The 25,289-nt window shown below is 42.7% G+C and overlaps 1 protein-coding gene across 1 annotated transcript in view; it reads left to right on the top strand.

Annotated features, from left to right (window-relative positions):
* The first annotated feature begins 11,755 nt into the window (after positions 1-11,755).
* LOC132869952 (golgin subfamily A member 4-like) overlaps positions 11,756-25,289 on the top strand; it is a 63,117-nt gene continuing 49,583 nt past the window's right edge. The window contains 2 exon segments of the mRNA XM_060903518.1: positions 11,756-11,903; positions 12,739-12,855. Of these exon segments, the coding sequence (XP_060759501.1) occupies positions 11,756-11,903; positions 12,739-12,855 (265 nt within the window).

Genomic DNA, 25,289 nt, shown 5'->3' with positions numbered 1-25,289 from the left:
CACGCTAAAGAAAGCCATCAGTGGGCGGGAGCAGGAGCTTGGCTTCACAATTACACGTAAGAAGTCTAGAAGAAACCCTGCTGTTGTCCTGACAGACCTGGATTACACGGATGACATCTGTCTGATGTCTGATCGTATGGAGCAGGCACAAGAGCTCCTGAGTAGAGTGGAGGCGGAGTGTGCCAGGGTGGGCCTCAGGCTGAATACCAAAAAGACAGAGGTTATCACTCACAACATCCCCCTGGACCACCTGCCTCTCAAGACAGCAGGGGGCAGTGCACTGGCAGAAGTTGGTGACTTCAAGTACCTGGGCTCCTGGGTTAATTCCTCTGAACAGGACCTTAAGGTGAGAAAGGCACTGGCATGGAGGGCCCTGAATGGCATGAACAGTGTGTGGAACTCCAAACTCCCCCAACACATCAAGCTGAGCTTCTTCCAGGCAACTGTTGAATCTGTCCTCATGTATGGCTGTGAGAGCTGGACTCTGAAGCCTTCCATGCAGAAGTCCCTGGATGGGTGCTACACCAGAATGCTGCGTGCAGTGCTAAACATCGACCAGAACCAGCATATCACCAACAAGCAGCTGTATGGAGGGCTACCAAAGCTCAGCGAGAAAGTGGTGTCAAGGAGGATGAAGCTGGCTGGCCACTGCCATAGACATCGAGAGCTCCCAGCCAGTAGACTGGTGCTATGGGAGCCAACACATGGGCGACGGGCACGAGGACGTCCCACCCCAACATATGTGGACGTGCTGAGGAGAGACGCAGGAGTGGAGAGTTCTGGGGAACTGGCCAGATGTATGGAGGATCGAGATGACTGGAGACTTCGCTGTCAAGCTCGTCTGAGGATGACTTAAATGATGAGCTGATAGCCGATGAGGTGCATAGCGTCAAGTTGGCTATAAGCCATGTATGATGAGATTGAGTGAAATAACTGTTTTATTCTAGCCACATTCACTGGATTTTGAGAAACAGAGCATTTTTATTTTTTGCAAATTCGATAAATAAAAACTTTATACAAAACATCCGACCAACTCATTTCTGCTTAGAATGTTAACAAACCAGCGAAATGACAGAAGCAATTTGTGAAAAATGCTATAATACTAAAGCTTGAAAAATATTTTTTAAAAATGTTCCTACCATCAAATACTTTTATTCCATATTTTGTTGGGGTTTTTTTTGTATTTTTTGAGGTTTTGTTTTTGAGTAGAGTTTTTGTTTCATCCTCAGTTGGTTCAGCAACACACTCTGCCATTTTGTTTTTCTCTACTCACAGTATATGAGCTGATAGCCTAGTTGTAGAGTAACCAATCAGAGCACACAATTGCTCATATCCAATGAATGTGGATATAATACGCTCTATTATCACAGTCAATGCAGTGCACAAATAACCAATATTACACGGTGACATCCATTGGGCAGGGATGTATGTACTTAAAGGATATACAGTATAATTAGCCGTAAATATAGTGTACGCATCTTTTTCTTAACATAACTAACTGAATCTACAGGACATCAAAACATCTGAAACATCAATCTTGAGTTCTTGATGTCATTCATGGGTGCTGGTAAGCTTCTTAGTTGCCATGGTGGCGAAGTGGGTAGCGTTGCAGCCTCACAGTCAGATCCTGAGTTTGGGTTATTGTCTGTACACATGGCTTTCTTCTGGATTCTTCAGTTTCTTCCCACTATCTAACAAATCTGAAGGTAGACAGATTGGCTGTGCTAAATTGCCCCAGGTGTCCCATTCGGGGTGAATTCTCCAGCCTTATGCCCAGTACTCCTCAGAAAGTCTCCGCATGCACTGTGACCTTAACTAGGATAAAGCAGTTACTGAAAATGAATGAATGAATGAATGAATGAATGAATGCTTATTTTAACAATTTTAGCCATTTTTAACCATTTTAACCTATTTTAGCTATTGAAAACCTCAAAGCTTTATTGAAACACAACAGCGTGACATCTGCTGGTGAAGCGGATGTGATGACCCATACATATTACAAACACTCATCACTTACAATTTCAATTCCAAACAAAGTTCTGATGCTATGTAAAATATATATATAACAAAACAAACCTCTCCCGGCAGCACTTATTTTATGGTAATATTTCTCAATCATCAGCTGTCAGGTTATAGTCCTAATGAAAATCCATGACCTTGAGTTTGACATTTCAAAGTTATTCAAGGTCAAAGGTCATGGTGTGAAATGAAAGCCCATATGGCATTTCCTATAAGTTGATAATGGTAAACATCTGTCTACCATCAACCATTTTCAAGTTATAGCCCTCTGAAAATCTGTGACCTTGAGTTTGACCTTTCATGGTCACTCAAGGTCAAAGATCATGGTGCCAAATGAAATGCCATATGAGAGTTCCTATCTGCTCATAATAGTAAACATTTGTCTGTCAGCAATCGTTTTTGAGTTATAACAGAAAATATGTTATTTTGACCGAAAGGTTGACCTTTCCGGTGACCTTGACCTGATTACCCCCAAAATTTAATCAGGTAATTTACAGACCATTGCCCACCTACCCTAAAAATTTGAAGTCAATCATTGCAACCGTCTAGATGCTAGATTGTTAACAGACAGACAAACAAACAAACAAACAAACAAACAAGGTCAAAGGTCATGGTGCCAAATGAAAGCCCATATATGACTTCCTGTATGTTGATAATGATAAACACCTCTCTAACCGTTTGAGGTATAATGGAAAATATGCAAATTTTAGCAATGACCTTGACCTCCCTGACATTTGACCCCCAACCACTAAGAAATCTATGAGAGATACCCCATCATGTAGCATATCAATGGTAGCAGAACTGAAAGCTGAACAGTTTGGAATTGGTTTGAAGTAAATATGATGACTATGAAGGAAGATATTGTGAAAAAAAACTATTTTGACCTTTTTGGTGACCTTGACCTTGACCAGATGACCCTCAAAATGTTGGAGGTTCTATTTGAGACCAATGCCCATCTATCCTGAAAGTTTCATGAAGATTGGTCCAGCTGTTTTCCCATAATGTTGCTAACAATAAAACAAAGAAAACAAATAAACAAACCCCACCAAAAACAATACCTTGCCCCCTGGTGGACTCCATCCCAGGTGAGGTAATAAGAGTGCTCTGAGAGCACAATATCCCTCACTGGCAACTATGCCATAACTCTGGTAAAATGCAACTGAATTGAACAAAATTGCAATATGCGTATTGACGACAAGACAATGAATCCTGCCAAGTTGCGTGAAATTCCTCCAAAAATTGTTAGAGGAGTTGATTTCAGAAGGTAAGTACCCTTCCTGGGATGGACGGACAGACAGACATCGCCACGACATAATTCCCTTTCAGACCTTTCGGCCAGCGGGGGATAATAACAGAATGCAATGATTTGCAAATCCTTTTCAACCTATATTCTGTTGAATACAATACAAAGACAAGATATTTAATGTTCAAACTGATAAACTTTATTGTTTTTTGTCAATATACACTCATTCTGAATTTGATGCCTGCAACATGTCCCAAAAAAATTGGGACAGCAATTTTTGGGGCAACAAAAGACTGGGAAAGTTGTGGAATCACCTGTTTGGAACATTCTACAGGTAAACAGGTTGGTTACAGTAAATCGGTTTTCCTAAGGTAATGCATTTTTATGCAAATCACAACAATCCCACAATGAACACTTGCGTATAAAGGCCCACTGGACAGAAAGGGGTTTTAAGTCTATTCTTTTGGACTCCTTCATTCAGACCATTTCATGCTCCTTTGTATTCATTTGTTCCATCCATCCATCCATCCATTATCTGTAGCCGCTTGTCCTTTTCTACAGGGTTGCAGGCAAGCTGGAGCCTATCCCAGCTGACTATGGGTGAGAGGCAGGGTACACCCTGGATAAGTCGCCAGGTCATCACAGGGCTGACACAGAGACAAACAACCATTCACACTCACATTCACACCTACGGTCAATTTAGAGCCATCAGTTAGCCTAACCTGCATGTTTTTGGACTGTGGGGGAAACCGGAGCACCCGGACGAAACCTACGCAGACATGGGGAGAACATGCAAACTCCACACAGAAAGGCCCTCACTGGCCGCCAGACTCGAACCCAGAACCTTCTTGCTGTGAGGCGACAGTTCTAACCACTGTGCTGCCTATTCATTTGTTCAGCATCTTCAATTCAGTCCACAGATTCTAATGCAGAGACTGAGACAGCCATTGCAAAACACATTTTGTGTTCCCATAACCATCTTTGTAGGGCGGCACGGGGGTGTAGTGGTTAGCGCTGTCGCCTCACAGCAAGAAGGTCCTGGGTTCGAGCCCCGGGGCTGGCGAGGGCCTTTCTGTGTGGAGTTTGCATGTTCTCCCCGTGTCCGCGTGGGTTTCCTCCGGGTGCTCCGGTTTCCCCCACAGTCCAAAGACATGCAGGTTAGGTTAACTGGTGACTCTAAATTGACCGTAGGTGTGAATGTGAGTGTGAATGGTTGTCTGTGTCTATGTGTCAGCCCTGTGATGACCTGGCGACTTGTCCAGGGTGTACCCCGCCTTTCGCCCGTAGTCAGCTGGGATAGGCTCCAGCTTGCCTGCGACCCTGTAGAAGGATAAAGCGGCTAGAGATAATGAGATGAGATGAGATGAGATGAGATGAACCATCTTTGTCTTTATTTGGGTGTATGCTCGGGCCATCATATTGTTGATGACTCTATCTGTGGCCAAGTCTTAACTTCCCCAACCAGGATGTTTAGCCATTATAATAGTGCCTGGCAGGTTAGGGATTGTTTGAATAAAAAGGTAGAACTATTTTGTGTAATGTTTATTTTATATGATCTTTTTTCCTTTTTTTTACCTATTCTTTTGACCCCTTTAAATTACATGCTATATAGACATTAGCTCTGGAGAACTTTATGGACATGTCAGTCATTTTGGAACTGCAGAGAATGAGTTCTCAAACTTTGTGGATCAAGGTACACCTTTTTTGGATGAAAAAAAATTGTTTTGGTTTTACTCTTACCTGGTCTTGTTTTGTATGAGCTGTTATTTATTTTTTTAGTCACGTCCATTTTACTTTTGTTCTTACTTGTCAGTCGATTCAGATTAATTATTACATGGATTATTTGAATACTTGTCATGTAAAGAAGTGGATGATGGATGTAATCACAGGAGGAGATTTTATTAGAAAACAAGGCGGCAAACAGTTCAAAAACATGATGTGAAGACAGAGTTAGGAAACAGGCCAGGGTCATACAAGGCACAAACAGATGATCAGAGGTAGCACTAAAAAAGGTCAAGAAAACAGGAAACAAAGACAAGAACCAGAGTATTAATACAGAATATCAGGCTTGGTAACATCAGACACTTGGTACTGTGTACACTTCAAAAAAATCTTATAAGAGTGCGCTGTGATTGTGCTCTAATCTGGAACAGGTACACAGTAAGTAGTCCTTGTGGTGTGCACTGTGTGCATGTATGTGAATAGCAGTTCAAGGCATGCCAAACACAAATGCATACGGATGTGACAATACTTGATTCTGATTGGTCAATAACAGCATTCTGTTCTGTTATTTCTAAATAACCGACTGTTGCTATGAAAAACAGACCATTGCTGTGGACTATTTTATTGCTTCATTAGTGGAAGCAATAAAATCTTTTTTGAATCAATATTTTGTGTCAAATTATTGATTTCTTTAGTAAGTAGGCATGTAATATGTGGGATAATATACAGCAAGTTGGTCATTAGCGAGAAATAAACTCCTTCTGGGTGAAGGTTCTGAAGAAGGTTCTGGGTTCAAGCCCAGTGGCTGACAGGGTCTTTCTGTGTGGAGTTTGCATGTTCTCCCTACATCTGCGTGGGTTTCCTCTGGGTGCTCTGGTTTTCCCCACAGTCCAAAGACATGCAGGTTAGGCTAATTGGTGGCTCTAAATTGACCATAGGTGTGAATGTGAGTGTGAATGGTTGTCTATGTGTCAGCCCTGCAATTACCTGGCGACTTGTCCAGGGTGTACCCCGCCTCTCACCCATAGTTAGCTGGGATAGGCTCCAGCTTGCCTGCGACCGTGGAGGACAGGATAAGTGGCTACCGATAATGGATGGATGGATGGATGGATGGATGGGCTTTAATACAACATCGCCCAATTTGGGACCCATGGGCTCCTTTTTTTGGCCTACTATAGGTCTGGTTGGGCCCAGCATTATGTGAACAGCACATTTATTTCTGCTCTAATGGCTGTTTATTTGGGCTCGATGCAGTTCCACATCTGGCCACAGTTTTACGTGGGGAAATTGTGGGGCACTGTGGAGTTTCTTGGGGCAGAAATCCACTGAAATCACATCACTCCTGTGGAGGATGGACAGTCGAAAGTTGCACTTGGAAGATGCTCTGGACAATTACAGTAATACATTTATGGCTGAGGACAGTTGTCTTGCTAACTTTAGGACTGCAGTTGCCAAGAACAGTTTTGCACTCAAGTTTCCATCAGTGAACAGTTAATAACTTCAACAAAACAGACTTCATGTTCAAACTATAATGAATTTCCTGTTTTCACAGTTATACTTTGTGACTCTATAGGACACAGCTATAGAAGCAAGTTATTTATAATCACATTGTCATCACCCAAATGAGGCTGGGTTCCCTTTTGAGTCTGGTTCCTCTCGAGGTTTCTTCTTCATGACATCTGAGGGAGTTTTTCCTTGCCACCGTCGCCACAGGCTTGCTCATTGGGGATAAATTAGGGATAAAATTAGCTCATGTTTAAAGTCTTTAATTCTCTGTAAAGCTGCTTCACGACAATGTCTGTTGTTAACAGCGCAATACAAATAAACTTGATTTGACTTGACGGAAGTCAGCGAGTCAAGATGGAACAAATGAGGCAGTGGCACAGTGACTAAAGAGCTTTCCAGGGGAAAAAATGGCAAGATGAGTATTTCTTTACAAAAATAAATTCAGTAACAGTTTGTCTAATTTGTGGGCAGAGGGTGGCAGTTTTAATGGAATACAATATCCGCCGTCACTACGACACGAAACATTCCCAAGTCTTCAAAATATGGCAGTGAGGAGCCCAGGTTGGAAATTAAATTTTTATCCACCTGCCAATGTGGCTGCTGGATTCCAAAATCTACCAGCCAGTATTTTTTTTTTTTACCAGCCACTTTCTTGTTTTAACTGAAAGTGTGTAACTGCACATGAAAAATAATACAGTAAGCGCTACAGTATTCAAGCATGATTATTTAGGTAAATAGGGTATTTTGTTCCATAAGTTAAACATTTAAACTCAAGGAAAATACTGACATTCTCTCTCTCTCTCTCTCTCTCTCTCTCACTCACTCACACACACACACACACACACACACACACCTGTGAACTGATGGAAGTTACATTTGATGAGTTGGGCAGATTAAAAAAACACTAACCTTTCATGGGATTCTTTGTTGTTGGGTTTTCTCCAGTTCTCGTTAAGAAAAAAAAATGTTTTTCAACCTTTGTTTCTTTGGCCTGTGTCTCCTGGGAGGTTTTCTCTGTAGGCCTCCTAACCCTATGTCGTAACATTTTTGTTTCTTTGCTGCAACGCTAACCTAGGCTGCTTGACCTGAGGCAATTTTCTTTAACCATCAATCGATAGTTAGTGGTAGTTAGCGTTCTATGCTCGTTAGTGCTAGTTAGCATTTTATGCTGAAGTTGCCACATTGAATCCGAGTCTTCTTGTTTCACTTAGACACTTTAATGAGGAGATTGTGTCCTCATTAAAGTGTCTGAATGGAACAGTCAGACTTGAGATTCAGTCTGCGTTGTAGAATGTCACAAATAATTCTGTTACAATCATATTATTTCTTTGTATATGCTACTTTTGGGCAGCACGGTGGTGTAGTGGTTTGTTACTAGTGATGTGTCGGTCGCGAACGATCCGGTTCAAAGAGCCGGCTCTTTGAAGTGAATGACGGGAGCCGGCTCTTCGGTGGGAGCCGAGCTGGGGAGCCGAATTAGCTTTTTGTCCTTAGGTGCCTCAGAGAGAGACAGAGAGAGAGAGAGAGTTCAGCTCAGCTGAAGGATGATTGTCTATTTGACAACTATGATCATTGTTTTGTTGCCGTGAATTCCTAAAGCTCATGATATAAATTGTCGCTCATAAATTGACAGGTTCGGTCGGCAACCGCCTTGGCATGGCCAGATTAATCTGCGGTATACAACGAGACAGCAGTCATTATAACAGGAGCATATTTGCTGTTCCACAGATTATAACTGAGAGGAGAAATAGAATCAGCCCTTCCAAGCTGAGACACTTGGTTTTCCTCAATGCCAATCTCCACTAAAGACTTATTCTGGGAGTTTGTGCAGCCTTAATGTAAATAGTTTTTTGTTATTGACACTTCTTTGTAATTTTTACTTCTTTGTTCATTGTACTTTATACTTTTTATACTTATTTTATATACTTATTTAATATTTTATTTAATAAAATATTTTGTTGCACATTGTTCTGTGTTTGTTAAAATAATTTCCAACTTTGCTTCATAGTTTCTTAGGCCTGATTTATACTTCATAATTTATTTTGTGGCATTTTGTTCAAGGTCGAGTGTGAAATAAAGCCATAAAGGATAAACAGTTGATGTCTTCTGTGTATTTTATATTGGTAATATAACACAGTTTTGCATTATGTTTGTGAGAAAATAATTTATTAATTAGTAAGTAAGTTTTATTTCTATAGCTAGAACATTGTTACACTGCTATACTTTACAAAGCTTTACAATGGCTACAAAAACTAAAAAATAAAATGGAAAACATCCTATTGATAAAATATAAATAATAATGTAATTAATTAACTAGTTAATTGCAGCAATTAAATCAAAAATAAAATCTCAGGAGCCGTTTGGGAGCCGAAAGAGCCGGCTCCTTATAGTAAGAAGAGCCAAAAGAGCCGGCTCACGAAAAAGAGCCGAAATTCCCATCACTATTTGTTACGCCCATTTATGCCCCCTTCAGGCCCAGCACTGTCAGTGCACGGGTAGGGCTGGGTCCTGGTACCTGATTACCTAATTTGGTACACCTGTAATGCCAGCTGGGGCTATAAAGGGGCTGGCGCCTATGGCCTCACTAGGCTCTCTCTCTCTCGACTGGCACTACCTGCTTGCTCTCTCTCTGTGTCCTCAGCTCTTACTCTTCCCCCTTGTGCCTCATTCTTTTGAACACAATCTTATATACTGACCCTTTTTATTTGTATCCACTCACGCATAACCTCACTCCTGTATTTTATCCCTAGACACGTTTTTTTGTTGTTGTTTAAATAAATTTCTTAAAACTTACTTTTGTTGTCGTCTCCCTCATTATGTGATGGTAAACGAGCCTGCCGTTACATAATTTGGGGGCTCGTCCGGGATATTTTAATTGGTTTGGATCATAGACTCAAGTGGTCTCAGGTGAGCCCATTTGTTTGGTTTGTTTGGCTTAATTGCAGTCTCTGGTTAGGCAGAGTGCTCCAGCTGGGTATTGCCTTTCCTTCGGTGCACTGGTTATTATTTTGCCTTTGTTATTTTAGTTATTTGTTTTTGGGGGTAATCCTGGTCAGGAGTTATCTCTCCTGTCAGGGGCACGCTTCAAACAGTGTAACACTGTTGCGAGTTCAGCGTTAGCCAGCCGCCCCAAGGCCAGCAGGCTCCTGAAGACTAGCAAGGTTAGTTAGCTTCTGGGGCTAGGTAATTAGGTTACCAGAGGACTGTGTTTCATTTGCTGTAGGAATTTCGCCGGCGACCGGCTGATGGTCTCACCTGGAGTCACGTTGGGGTAAGTGGTTCATGCGGATGTGGTGTCTATCCTCTCTTTATTTGTCAGTAGAATGTGTTCGCATTAATTGGCTACTTTTTGTGTGCGGAGTACCGTATAGAACATTCACAGATCTATTTTTAGATCGATTGATGTTCTGTGTTTGGGTGATCTGTCTCGCTGCGCTTAATTAAGCTGTTTAAGTTGCAATTTGTGGAGGTTGGTGCCTCGTTTAGTGCATGTGCTGCACTGTTTGCAACTTGTTAGTTTGTAGCCTTTAGTAAGGTGAGGTGTGCATGTTTAACTTTGTTTGCGTATGCTTTGATATTGCGACAAGTATGTTTGTGATTTATTCTGGTGTTTACCAGTTTCTGTGCATTTCTTGCACGTTGTGTAATGGTAGTTTAAAGGAACAGTCCACCGTACTTCCATAATGAAATGTTCTCTGAATTGAGACGAGCTGCTCCGTACCTCTCCGAGCTTTGCGCAACCTCCCAGTCAGTCAGACGCGCTGTTACTCCTGTTAGCAATGTAGCTAGGCTCAGCATGGTCAATGGTATTTTTGGGGGCTGTAGTTAGATGCGACCAAACTCTTCCGCGTTTTTCCTGTTTACATAGGTTTATATGACCAGTGACATGAAACAAAGTTCAGTTACACAAATTGAAACGTGGCGATTTTCTATGCTATGGAAAGTCCGCACTATAATGACAGGCGTACTAACACCTTCTGCGCGCTTCGACAGCGCATTGATACCTCATATAAACCTATGTAAACCTAGGTCATATAAACCTATATAAACAGGAAAAACGTGGAAGAGTTTGGTCGCATCTAACTACAGCCCCAAAAAATACCATTGGCCATGCTGAGCCTAGCTACATTGCTAACAGGAGTAACAGCGCGTCTGACTGGGAGGTCGCGCAAAGCTCGGAGAGGTACAGATCAGCTCTTCTCAATTCAGAGAAGAACATATTTCATTATGGAAGTACGGTGGATTGTTCCTTTAATCATTATTGTGAGTGAAAGAAAAGCAGTAGTAGCTGAGTTTTTTTTTTCTGTGCCTCGTTTATTTGATTGCTTCTGGGTTAGGCATTTGTAAATTATACTGTGTTGAATTTGCACCTATTGGGGAGAGTAGGGAGCTGTTCTCACAGTTAGTTGTGGCCTATTATAATTTAGTCTAGTTAACAATGGGGTCTGTCGAAGATTTTTGTGCCAGTCCGTCTGAAGACTTGTTGGCAATAATGACAAAAGCACAGCTGTGTGAAGTGGCAGAATATTATGAACTTCAGGTTACATCACAGGAGAGAAGTTTAAAGGAGTCATTGTTTGTCAGTTAGAGATCAGTTACAGGAGAAAGGTGTTAGTGGTAGGTGAAATGACAACTACATCTGAACTGCAGACACAGTTAGATGAACCTAAGGTTGAGAGCGAGGACGGAACTTTTAAAGTGAAACAACTATAGTTTCAGAGGGATGTAGAGCTGAGGAAACGAGTTTCAGGTGCAGTTGAAGTGCTTGGAGTTGGAGTGTGAGGAATGTGATAGAGCAAGAACATGCCTTGGCTATGCGAAGGCTAGAGTTGGAGCTTGGTTCACGTGAGCCCACACCACCCACAGGTGATTCTGTTAGTCCCCAGCAACCAAAGTTTGATGTTGCTAAAAATATATGGCTTGTTCCACCCTTCTCTGAGGAGGATGTGGGTAGATACTTTGCTCACTTTGAAAGGGTAGCAACCACACTTGGCTGGCCCAAAGAGGTATGGCCTCTCTCACTGCAGTGTGTCTTCATTGGTAAGGCACAGGAGGTTTTTTCTGCATTGGCTGTTGAGCAGGCAAAGGGTTACAATACGGTTAGGAAGACAATTTTGCATGCTTATGAGTTGGTCCCTGAGGCTTATCGCCAATGCTTTAGGAACACGAAGTTAGAGCAGCAGACTTTCGTAGAATTTGCACGAAAAAAAAACTGTTTGATGGTGCAGTGGGCTGAAAGTAGTGTCCAAAGAAGACCTGAGACAGATGGTTCTCTTGGAGGATTTTAAAAACTGTCTGCCTGATACTGTGGCTACTTACCTGAATGAGCAGGAGGTGCTTAAATTAGAGGAAGCTGCTGTCCTTGCTGACAAATACGTGCTGACGCACAAGCGTGTTCCTGATGGCCGCTGGGGTAGCCAGCCGAGCAAACACCAATACTCTTAGGAATAAACAGCCTGCTGGTGGGATAATGTGCAGCATGCATCTTCCTCTGATACCACCACGTCTTCCTCTAACGTTACTCGCCCCCCTTCCCCTAGTAAAGCGACAGTCACATGCTTTTACTGTAAGAGGGTAGGACATAAGGCAAATGACTGTGCAGCTCGCAACAAAAAGAACAAGTGTGCCAAAGGCTTTGGCTTGGTGACTTCTTGTGGGATGGGTCAGTCTGTTGGTGCCATGAGTGTTGGGTCTACTGTTGCTACTGAAGTAGGTAAATGTATTGATGCGGACTATACCCCCTTTGTTACTGATGGTTTGGTGTCTTTGCCGGGTGAGTCACATTGTGTGCCAGTGCGCATACTGAGATACTGGAGCAGCTCAATCTTTTATATTGGCTGTTTTGCCTCTTTCTGAAAGTAGTGCCACAGGTGCACATGTTCTAGTAAGGGGTTTTGAAATGACGTTCATGCAGGTGCCTCTACACACAGTTCATTTGTCTTCTCGGCTAGACATCGGTGATGTGGTGGGAGTGCGTCAATGTCTCCCTGTACCTGGTGTTTCATTTATTTTGGGTAATGATTTAGCTGGGGGGAAAGTTTGGGATTCTACTGATGCTGTCTCTCCACCTATCGTTAAGCCCATTTGTCTGCTTGAAGAAAAGTTACCAGTTATGTCTGACCCAAGTCCACTAGGTAACCTAGATTTGTTTCCAGCGTGTGCTGTTACTCGCGCCATGGTAAAACGTGGTATCGATTCTGATATTGTGCCTTTAGAGAATACATTTCTTACTTCACCTGGTGTTGTAGATGGTACTTCCTCTGACCTGCCTGTAGGGGAGCTAGTGACTACTTCTGTTGGAAGTGATGACTCTGAGGAGGAAACTAAGGCTGAGAAGGTAGACCCTCCTTTAGAAGTCGCTGATGGTGAGTTTGCACCTGCTATCCTACATGACAAGCTTGATCTCTCTTTGCCTGATCTGTTTAAGGTTTCATGTGAGGAATTGATAAAGGAGCAGGCCATTGATTCTTCTTTAAAACCTTTGTTTGAGATGGCATCTGAGCAGGCCCAGTATAATAACTCCCTTTATTTTTTGCAGGATGGACTGTTGTATAGGAGATGTTTAGGCAAAACATCCACTTTGAAACATTTTTGCAAGTGGTTGTTCCATCAATTTCGGAAGGCAATTCTAGCCATCAGGGAGGTAGTTCAAGAAAGTCTGGGCTTTAGCCCAAATGATCTGGTATTTGGACATGTGGTTAGAGGCCCAACTGCAGTTCTGGCAGATGAGTGGAGTGTGGATAAGGTTCCTGTTAACGTTCAAGATTGTTAGTAGGTTTCGCTACCGCCTTTATGAGGCTAGGGCTGCTGCGAGACGTAAGCTTGAGAAAGCTCAGTCAAAAATGAAGCGACTTTTTAATCGCAAGGCAGAGCAGCGTACTTTTTACTCCAGGTGATGAGGTCCTTGCACTTTTGCCTCTTTTGAGTAGCCCATTTCAAGCTAAATTTAGTGGTCCATATGAGGTTGTAAAATGTCTGTCAGACAGTAACTATCTCTTGAGCATACCAGATCGTCGGAAGAAGGTGCAAGTTTGCCACATCAACCTTTTGAAGCCTTATCTTAATTTGTTGGTACCTACACCTGTTAGTTTGGTTTCCACCATGCCCGTAGTGGACTCTACTGGTGTTGCACTTGGGCCTTCTATGGTGGCTACTTCTATGGTTTTGTATCCTGTCAGTGAGGAGTTGGATGAGGGGGTTAGGGGCCCATCACAGGAAATGGTGGTGGATCGCCTACAGAATTCAGAGTTTTTAGCAGACTTGCCCTCACACCTCTCATTTGACGGAGTTGGAAAGAGCAGATGTTATTGAGTTAAGTCCTTAAGTCTTTTTCCTGATGTTCCATCTCGTACCTCTGTTATTGAGCACGATATTGATGTGTGTGGTGTGCAGCCCATTAAACAACATGCATATCGGGTCAATCCTACAAAGAGGGGACTGCTACAAGAAGTTGACTGACTACCTGTTGACGCATGACCTTGCTGAGCCAAGTTTTAATGCATGGAGCTCTCCCTGCCTGCTAGTAAACAAGCCTGATGGGAGTTATCGCTTCTGCACTGACTATAGACGCCTTAATGCAGTTACTAAACCTGATTGTTACCCCTTACCACGCTGTGATGACTGTATAGACCAGGGGTCACCAAACTTTTTTCTCTGGGGGCCACATTGTCGTTCCTGACTGTGATGGGGGCCGGGGTCGGGTCAGCTATATCACATAGAATTGTATAACCCAGACAAATATGACCACCAGCAGGCCTCATTGTGTAGTAGAGATTACTAGCCTGGCACAGCCATTCCCACTACTATATCCACACTACTAGATCAACACTACTATATCCACACTACTATATCCATACTACTATATCAACACTTGATTCCTGGTACATATTTGTTTATCTTTACTAGTGGTTTGCAAAAGTAGTAATCGAGTCTTCACACTTTGTTTTAATTTGAAATACCACTGATATTCCATTTATTTATTTTCTAATAAAAATAATATCAAAGCTGTCAAGGTAAGAAACATCTGCCTAGTTGAGGTGATTGACACTGGCAAAGGTGAGTGGAAAATTATAAATTGTAGGTAGGCCTGTTGATATCATTAATAATATTAATAATAATTGTATGCAGCACTTAATAAAGGTCAAATAAATAGGCCTATAAAATAAATACATTTTAAAAAACAGTGAAATTATAATAATATGAGCAATAGATCACAGCAGTTGTGCTGTGTCCTGCACGTCATTGCTCTCATCCATGGCCAAAGCAAAAAACTCGAATTCTGATGCTTTCTCATTCAGCTGGTCATACACGTTGTCCCCCAAATCTTCGGTTCGCCTGGTCATAGTAGGTGCGGAGAGACTCACCGCGTTGAGCGCATCCTTCTTGTCGGGACACACCTCCTCGGCCACAGCAAGCATGCATACTTTAACAAAGTCCCCATCAGTAAACGGCTTTCCATGGGTAGCTAGTAGGTGAGCTGCCTTATAGCGAGCTCGGACAGCAGCCTGGTTGATCTGGGTTTGGCGAAGGAATACATTCTGTTGTGCAGCCAGTCCGCATTTCATCCTCCGAATCCTGTCTTCTCTTGTTTGCCCTCGCAAACTAGCATACTCTTTGTGGCATAGTTCGAATTACGTGGGAGCCAATGGGAGCTGAGCTCCCATTCCCTCAGGCTCCCATGAAAGAAGCAAACTTAATTTTCTGTGGAAGTCTCTCAAATACGTCATATATCACCATAATAAGCTTGAATAGCCTATATCACCATGTAAATATAAATAAAACTCATTTCATTTCCGATCACCATGCAGCCATAACTTTGTATTGAACGTGTTATTAAACCGCAACATGTACGGCTGTACTTCACCACCACACCACTATGCGCGCAAACTGAAATTTGCAGCCTGCGAAATCGAATGTGAAGTTAAGTCCGAAGAAGACTTGTCCTCTAGCTCACAACGATCTTCCTTTGTTTAACAATATATATAATTATATATATATACAATATATATAATTTGTTTAACTATATATATATATATATATGCAACACCGTGTGTGTGTGTGTGCGTGCGTGCATGCGCGCGCCTGTGTGTGAAAGCTGTGCACTGCAGTGCGCAAAAGTGCGCTGGTCCAGGAGAGCGAGTATGCATTGCTTTTTTTTTTTTTTTTTTAAATAGAGACCCCCATAGGGTCAAATTTATAATTCGAACCCTGCTTTGTGGCGGGTTTCATAGTGACGACGCAGATTATATTCTTTGAAAACGGGCACACTTTCTTTACATACAAGACAAACTGCACGGTCCTTACACTGAACGAAAAAATAATCGGTGGTCCACTGTTCTTTAGAAACTCTGCACTCTCTGTCAGCTTTTCGCTGACCGCTAGCCATTTTGCTGTCCTGAACACTGACAGTTCTCTGCGCATGCGCTGCCTGTCACTGCTTGATCGCGAGCATATGACGAAAATTCGGAAAATATGAAGTTCATTGTATAACTAAATATCAATTTTAATTGATAAAATCAACAAAATACAAGATGCAGACATGTTATTATTTGCCAAAAAGCAATTTAAAAAAAATAGGCCATGACCACTTTTGGGGATTGCCTCATAGGGCCGGTTCAAGTGATGGGGGGCAGAGGGGCTGGGGGGCCGGTCAAAGGGGGGTGGCGGGCCGGATCTGGCCCGCGGGCCGTAGTTTGGTGACCCCTGGTATAGACCATGTTGGGTCTGCTAAATTTGTTAGTAAGTTTGATCTAAAGGGATACTGGCAGGTTCCATTGACATCTAGGGCTAAAGAGTTATCTGCTTTTGTAACCCCAGATAATTTCCTGCAGTATTATGTCATGCCCTTTGGGGTTAGGAATGCTCCAGCTACCTTCCAACGACTCATTAATTGAGTCTTAGCAGGGATGCGTAGGTGTGACGCATATTTAGATGTCGTTCTATACAGTAGTAATTGGTCCAGTCATATTGATCAAATCAACTTTTTTCTCGACTGGCTGCAGATAACTTAACAGTAAATCTTGCTAAGTGCGAGTTTGTCAAGGCTAGTGTTACCTATCTTGGTAAGGTGGTGGGTGGAGGTCAAGTCCGGCCTGTAAGGGCCAAAGTTGAAGCAGTTTGTAGTTTCCCTGTGCCTGGAGACCGTCGAGCACGCCGAAGATTTCTTGGGATGACAGGATATTACAGGGTGTTTTGTAAAAATTTTGCATCTGTAGTGTTGCCTCTGACAAACTTGCTTGGTTCAAAAGTTCCATTTCAGTGGACTGACAAGTGTCAGGATGCCTTTGACAACGTAAAGGCTTTGCTTGCGCCTGCTCCGGTACTTTTGGCCCCAAATTTTGATTGCCCGTTCAGTGTTGCTGTTGATGCCAGTGAGAGTGGTGCTGGGGCTGTGCTGTTACAGCTGGGTTCTGATGGCGTTGAACACCCAGTGGGGTACTTCAGTAAAAAGTTTAACTGACATCAACAGGTATACGCCACTGTAGAGAGGGAAGCGCTGGCCTTAATTCTAGCTGTTCAGCATTTCGAAGTTTATTTAGGCTCATCCTCGAGACCTATTGAGGTATATATGGATCACAATCCCCTAGTCTTTATTGACCGTATGTGCAATCAAAACCAACGCGTTATGCGTTGGAGCTTGATTTTACAGCAATATCCACTTAAAATTTTACGTATTAGGGGAAATGATAATGTTGTAGCAGATGCGCTATCTAGAGCCTAATGTGTGTTTTCTCTACATTAATAACTTTCTTTTTTTTTTGTCTTCACTTTGCTTTTGTAGTCCTAGGGCCCAGGATCTACAAGTTGCTGTTTTGGTGATGGACCCTGGTAAGGGCTAGTTGGCCTGATGACTGGAGTTTGAGGTTTACTAGGGCAAACCTCTTTTTAGTGAGGGGGGTGTTACACCCATTTATGCCCCCTTCAGGCCCAGCACTGTCAGTGCACGGGTAGGGCTGGGTCCTGGTACCTGATTACCTAATTTGGTACACCTGTAATGCCAGCTGGGGCTATAAAGGGGCTGGCGCCTATGGCCTCACTAGGCTCTCTCTGTCTTGACTGGCACTATCTGCTTGCTCTCTCTCTGTCCTCAGCTCTTACTCTTCCCCCTTGTGCCTCATTCTTTTGTTATTTTGAACACAATTTTGTATACTGACCCTTTTTAATTGTATCCACTCACGCATAACCTCACTCCTGTATTTTATCCCTAGACACGGTTGTGTTTTTTTGTTTAAATAAATTTCTTAAAACTTTTGTTGTCGTCGCCCTCATTATGTGATGGTAAACGAGCCTGCCGTTACAGGTTAGTGCTGTCGCCTCACAGCAAGAAGGTCCAGGTTCGAGCCCTGTGGCCGGCGAGGGCCTTTCGGTGCAGAGTTTGCATGTTCTCCCCGTGTCCGTGTGGGTTTCCTCCGGGTGCTCCATTTTCCCCCACAGTCCAAAGACATGCAGGTTAGGTTAACTGGTGACTCTAAATTGACCGTAGGTGTGAGTGTGAATGGTTGTCTGTGTCAGCCCTGTGATGACCTGGCGACTTGTCCAGGGTGTACCCCGCCTTTCGCCCATAGTCAGCTGGGATAGGCTCCAGCTTACCTGTGACCCTGTCATACATGTCAACCTTTGGTCAATCAAACCTGTATAACCAACCTCCAAAATCCTTATTTCCCTTATAAAATCCTTATAAGATGCAAATTAAAATAATTTACCTAAAATTTGAATGATAATTAACAATGATATATCCCAGTTACTTTTTATTCAATATTAATAACAATAAACCTTCAGAATGAATACAAAGCTCCAATGTTTGACAGTGTCACACTAATGTTCTGAATTGTACTCCATGACAGCTTTTTTAGCACTCTGCACCAATACCTCACTAGGCTGCATGTCACAGCAAGTGTCTGTGTTGATCTTACACTGCAGTAGGCCAGGTCACTGTGTCTGCATTCAGGTTCTTTCTGCTCTGTGTGTATCTTCCTGACTTGAGAGAAAACTCTCTCACAGTCAGCATTACTGTGGGGTAAACAGAGCACTGCCTAACTTGAACTAAAACGCCCACTACCTTGTGTTTTCTGTCTTTTCCAGTTGTTGGCATATCAGTTTTTGAGCGCGCAAATACTGTCATCAGTGGCTGATTTTGCCTTTGGCTTGCATTCCGCTGATGTAGTTTTGATTTGAAATGTTCTTTCACATCATACACTCCCGATGCTACAACTCTGATGTCACGCACGCAGTGTGCGTATTTGTCGTTTTTGGAGGCTGCCGGTTGGATTATGCCATTGAAAAGGTCCTTCTATTCAGGGAGAAACCTACCACTGTATTGTGTTTTGAATTTCTTTGCTGGAGTGCCCATTCAGAATCTTTCAGTCGCTAGTGAAAGTCGCTCAGGTGGAAATACACTTTTCAAACAAAATTTTATTTCCCAGTTGGCGGGATTCTCGTAATGCGGTGTGCACATGATCAAAAGTGGAACGAAGTCTCGCTACCACAAGAACGCGTGATTTCATAAGACTCTTTACTGGCTGTCTGTGCTTTCTGTGGTGTACAGTACGTTTGTGTTATGCGCTCTTATCATTGTGGGAATTGATTATATGTAACGACCCTCTCTTGGTCTGTTCCAGGTGTAGGTGAATGACGGACTGGACCCAGGGGATTTCTCAGTGGCTTTTATTGCTTGCCTGCATTCACACATTCACATAAACAATGTTGGGCTCTATGTCGCAACTGCATGCATGTCTTCCAGAGCAGGGAAATCTAGCTGGCATACAGGAGCTAGCAACTATTGCTGCATCACTATTGCTGGATTACTTAAAGCTTCATAAAGCATTATGTGAAATAACAGCTCATTAATATTTATGCAAGCAATAGTGTGAAGTAGACAGGATAAAATGACAGGCAATATCTGGCACACTGAATGATTGTATATTTTGTATAGTGACATGAACATAACATTGGCAATACATACACATTCTTAACCATATGCAATGCATATAAAACATGTACCTGCATTCACACATTCACATAAACAATGCTGGGCTCTATGGCATGACTGCATGCATGTCTAAAAATAGCATAAAACCAAAATTAGTCAAGACCATGCTTAAGTTATAGCGTGGCGCGATTGGCACCAGAATACACTTAAAGGTCCCATGGCATGGTGGTTTGTTGCTTTAAACAGGCTCGTGGAGGTTTCTGGATGTTATATCCGCAGCCTTTCTCGAAATGAACCCTCGGCATGTATATATAGCCTCCTGGGAGAAAGCCCCATTTCAGCGCTTTTCCCAGTGCATCGTTTTGCTAATGAGAAGCAGGAGGCGGGGAAGGGTAGAGGGTGGGGGCGGGTCTTATCATTAATATTCATGACATGTAAACATGTTACCTCTGATTGGCTAACAGCACTGTGACACTACCTCCAGTGGGTCAGAACAAGCGGATGTGGGTGTCTTACTATGGCGAGAGAGAAGGAACAAACCGCGAAGGGAAAAATACCGCACGCTGACGTCATTAAGGTGCGACGCGAGGAAATAAAATAAATTCAACAAATGTTTGGGTTTTTACTGAACAAACAAATAAAATGACCGAGTGACTTAAAAAAAAGAATGTGGGTGTCTTTGTAAAAACTGTTTTGATTGGCTATTATAACAGAGCATGCTGCATGCTTTTTGGTTTTGTAGCGCAGAGTACCTGGCTAACTGCAGGAAGCGGTTAGCTGCACAGCTAATGTAGCCATTGCAAGGCTAACGTGGCACTGATTTTAAAACACGGCAAAACGACTTAACAGTTATACACTTACTTGTTCGCTGTTTGTGGCTGATGCGGCAGGGATGCTTGGTACGGACCCAGGCTTCAGTGACAGTTGATGTGCAAAACCTGCCCTGTACTGTCCCAAGTTGTGGAAACATTCATCAGGAAAATGCTTCCGACAAACATACCCCGTCTTAGGTAGACTCGACGGCGTATTATTGAAGTAAATAAAATTAAGCCACTGCGTCTTCAGCGGCTCTCCCGTCGGCAGTAAAAACAGACTCCTTTCTGTGTTGTCACATCCATGTACAGTGCAATTTCCATGTTTCGCTCGCTTAGGTGATGCCATGTTGTTGTGTCCTCTATGGTCACCTCACTACAACTGGGCAGGCAATTCATACAGTGGGTGGGAATCCAGAGAGGGGGCGTGGGGATCATCTCCCTTGCTGACGTAGTAAAGGGAAGAGTTTATCAACGCGCCGTTTTGACGCGCCATTCTCAAATGTTGGGCATAGTTTGGTTTACACATTATGAAATTTCTAGCCACTGGGGTGACTTAAGAAGGTCAGAGGAACTCATTTTAACGTTAAAAAACCTCAAAGTGAAAATTTCATGCCATGGGACCTTTAAACTTGGTTACAATTTACATAGCATTTCATTCGTTACAATTTCAGAAAAACCCGTTAGTACACCTTATATATAATATACGTTAAACATTTTGTGGATTGCACGCGTCAATTTTACTAAAATATCAAAGTTGTACTCAGAGCGCTTCCAAAGCATGCTTACCTTCCAGCACAGGGAAATCTAGCTGGAAGGTACGGGTAGCGCACGGACCCAAGAAGCATAAATATGAACATGAATGAGCAGTCGCGCAGCCCCATATTCAACATTGGTGAATGCAGGACAACACCCGAAACCTTTACAAGGAAACCAATCAAAAAGTATAACATTATAATGATACTGTATGTGATCTACAATTTTGTACAAATTCACCTCACATACCAAAGGCCATTTTTAACTCTGTTACATATAGCTCTAAATAAATATTGAAGTTTTTTTTAAAGAATCCATATAACTTTATTTGTACGCCCGTATACTACGTTTTATTGAATCAAATCCGTATAAAATACGGACATTCCGTATAGGTTGACATGTATGCCCTGTAGAACAGGATAAAGCGGCTAGAGATAATGAGATGAGAGATGCTACTTTTATTTACCTGCCACTGTGGCTGGTAGGTTGACAAATTCACCCGCCATTATGCAAATTCGCATGCCTTTGGCAGGGGAGCGGAGGCTAATTTCCAACACTGTGAGGAACAAAAGTAGAAAGCAAATGACCTGCTGGCTAAACTGAACTTGCAGCAGTGTACTTTGCTGCAGCCATCATCAGCACAAGAGAATGCGACCCGAGCAATTTATGAGATATCTGCGCTGATTGTGAAGAGTGGATGTTCTTTGTTATGTGGAGACTTTGTGGAACAATGTCTTACAATGGCTGCTAAGGCTACATCCACACGACAACGGCAACGAGATTTTTTTTTTAAATATCGCGTCCACATAGGCAACGGATCAGTAAAATATCAGGTACATATGGCAACGCAACGCTTGCTGAAAACGATGCAATACACATGCCACACCTCTACGTGCGCTGTAAGACGGTCCCATCAGAGACACCAGAACAATGGAAGTATGACGCATGCGCATAAACCCCTTCTTCTGTAGCATCAGCCACATAAAGTTTTGATTATTAATCAGTAGCGTAAAATAGTATCTATTGTCTAAGACACTTATTTATATTTCATATTAAAACATCTATGTAAATAAATACATAGAAAGCCTGGCCAGGCGCTGAACGTTCTTCTGCCTTCACTTTAAGAGAAATTCAGGGCGAGCATGAGCCTAGGTTCTTCCCTGTCACTCACCCTGTCACTGTCACATGCACACACCTTCTCACTCCCTATCCTATGGATATAGTCCCTTTAAAATCGCGTGCTCATTTTTTGAATGGAGACGCGGAAAGAGGAATGAATGGGGGTAGATGGAAGCCGGTACGCCAACATTTTGATATCCTCCAGAATTCTTTAATGGTCCGGAATAAATTGAATGCTACACGTTGATGGATTACTTTGTTCTTCTATGCCCTTTTTGAGGAATGTATTGTCGGACTTAAACCAATATCTGAAGAGGTGAGATCGCGCCTTTTTTTCCCTATTTTTGCTGGCAGGATTGTTTTTGTTTTTGGAAAGCACACGGGCGATGCGCGGTTTTGGTTATACTGCTTCTGCAGTGTTTGGCCTAAAGACTCTGCCCTAAGGTCTATTCTCTCTCTCTCTCTCTCTCTCTCTCTCTCTCTCACTTTGCACCATTACACAATAAATATTCACAGTGAAAATATTTTGTAAGCGCGTTTCATGAACCAAGTTATAGGATTTGTTGACAACTCGCATCGAGTTCGTTACACTTCTACCCGGCGTGAAGCACTCACAGTCATGTGGTTGTGACGTCATCGTAAACAAATCCGTTCTACTCATCCAGACGACTTCGCAACGGTGCCGTTGCCAGATTTTTCCAGTCTGGAACCTGTTCTCAAAAGATTTCGTTTTGGGGCACCCAAAACGCCGGTGCCATGTGGACGCCAGGCCGAAACGATAAACAATTTTATCAGATTCACCTGAATCCGTTGTCGTGTGGACAGGGCCTCGACTGTGTGTGGGTGTTCTATTTAAGTGCGGGCTTTCTTCCAAATCAGCCTGTCCTGGAACACCGTTGCCCATCGCAACAGTTGACAGGCGCTTTGAAGATTTCAGAGACAATTCAACAGATTTTTCTGTGAATGTGGACATAGTAAGTGAGGAGCTTCAAATGGAACAAACTGAACACCAGTCTGATTCACAACTCCAAAACAAGTTCAGAGCTCTACCCTTAGTGGATTTGTTCCAGCAGACAGGTTTCCAAAGATCCACAAACATACACAGGTAATGCTGTCCCTCTTTGGACGTATTGACTTGTGTGAGCAAGCTTTCAGTCTGATGAATTTAAACAAGTGTATGCTGAGAAATTCACTATCTGACTCTCACCTCCATGACATCCTCACGCCGTCAGTAAGTCAGTTTGGGCCTAATATTGAAAGACATTTGAAAAAGAAAGTCAAGCTTCATGTCTCTCATCGATATTGCAATTAATAAATGACTGTACAAGGTAGAATACAAGATAAAAGACCTGTAATGTGAGGGATATTGCTATGTCTTTGCCACCATCTCACAGGAAACTGTGTATTTATGTTGGCACTGATGTTTTCCACTTTCCCCATGTTGAATACATGAGTTGTTTATCTTAGTGTGTGATGACTGAGCTGCGAGTTTGCCTTATGCTGGTCTGCGAGTACCTTAAATGTTGCAATCTCAGCAAACTAATAGAATTACTTAAGGTACTGTTTTATTATTTTAGATTTAGAATGTTAATTTTCTATAAAATATAATACATTGTAATGACATCTAACTTCACATAATAACAACATTCATTTTTGGCTCACAGCCCTCCACCCAAATTGTTTTTTGGCCCTGTACTGGAAAGGATTTGGGCACCTCTGCGTCATTATTACAGCAATGATTCATAGTTATAGTGCTTCCTATTGGTAAAAAGAAGTAGTGCTCATATAACACAAAATTTGTAACACTCCATCCATCCATCCATTATCTGGAGCCACATATTCTGTTCTACAGGGTCGTAGGCAAGCTGGAGCCTATCCAGGGCTGGACTGGGACAAAAAAACGGGCCAGGCATTTTTGACTTAGGCAGGCCAATATTAAGACTTCGACAGGCTCATAATTACCAGAGTACAAACGACTAGTAACCTGCCCCCCCCCGGAGGAGGTTTGGCCAGGTATTGCAATGACCCCATCTGTTAGTCTGTCTGTCTGTCTGTCTGTCTGTCCCCCTGCAGTGTGTGTGTGTGTGTGTGTGTGTGTGCCGTCTTTACGGGGAGCCAAATACACCGGTTGGGGCCAGGTTGCTATCTCTCATTGCACTTGTTTAAGTATGTTTTCCGTGAAGCAATGTACATTTTTTTTACGGTTGTTACATCCTGGCCAAGGGGAAATGGTGCAACATTTAAAGCAAGAATTCCCGGCCCCCAAAAAACACCAACAAATGCACAGGTGTTTTTGTAGTCCAATTTTTCCGTGTGCAAAAATATTGCTTTTACTGCAGAAGGCATGATAGTATAATGCAGTACTACTGCAGAATAAAAACGGCAGATAGGCCTACTGCAGTACAACGCAGGGTGTTTTTCATAAGGGTACACATTTATTTTTTAATACGCCCTAATCATAAGATAAACGTCTCATACTTGTGTACATGACACCAACCAAGGTTACCAAAAAGAAAGGACTGGAGTTGGTTTCGGGCATGCTTGTACAGTAAAAACATGGTCCTCGCGACCTTGCCTGTTCTGGAACTCGCATGGTGGAGCAGAAACGAAAGCAAAGCACTATTTAATGCAACTGCTACGACATGTAAAAATAACAGTTGCTCATGATTCTTGTGAGATATAGAGCTAACGTTGCTTACTTTCATCACCTTAAAGTCCCTATTATCCTAAGTTAGTCCTAACGCTTGCTTACCGGCTGCTGCTGTGCTACACTTCCCTCATTCTGTCCCTCGGCATCGGGTTCCCTTTCAAAAACCTCAAACTGGGACGATGTGGAGGCTACAGCAGTCCCTCCAGTGAACAGGTCTTTTATTTTTGAGCATTTTGCTGCGTCTGCTTCGAGCTGTTTAACTTTTTTCTCTCGCAGCCTCACCGAGCCGCCTTTGCGTTTTGGTTTCTCCATCCTTCCACAGGTCATCTACGAACCGGGCAAAATCTCGGCAGAGCTGATTCGGTGCAGGGAAGGGGCATGGGAGGGGTGGGGGTGCCAGAGCGCCGCTGATTGGTTCAGTCCACTGAAAATAGACCAATAGGGCACCGCGACTCTATATTATGCGCCGGACCGCCGGTTTCAAAGTAAAATTATTATTATAATTATTATTTAATTAATATCTTGGACCATCAG

This window comes from Neoarius graeffei, chromosome 21, assembly GCF_027579695.1.
Source record: "Neoarius graeffei isolate fNeoGra1 chromosome 21, fNeoGra1.pri, whole genome shotgun sequence".
NCBI lineage: Eukaryota > Metazoa > Chordata > Actinopteri > Siluriformes > Ariidae > Neoarius > Neoarius graeffei.
The sequence above is the reverse complement of the archived record's forward strand: the minus strand, read 5'-3'. Positions and strand labels throughout refer to the sequence as shown.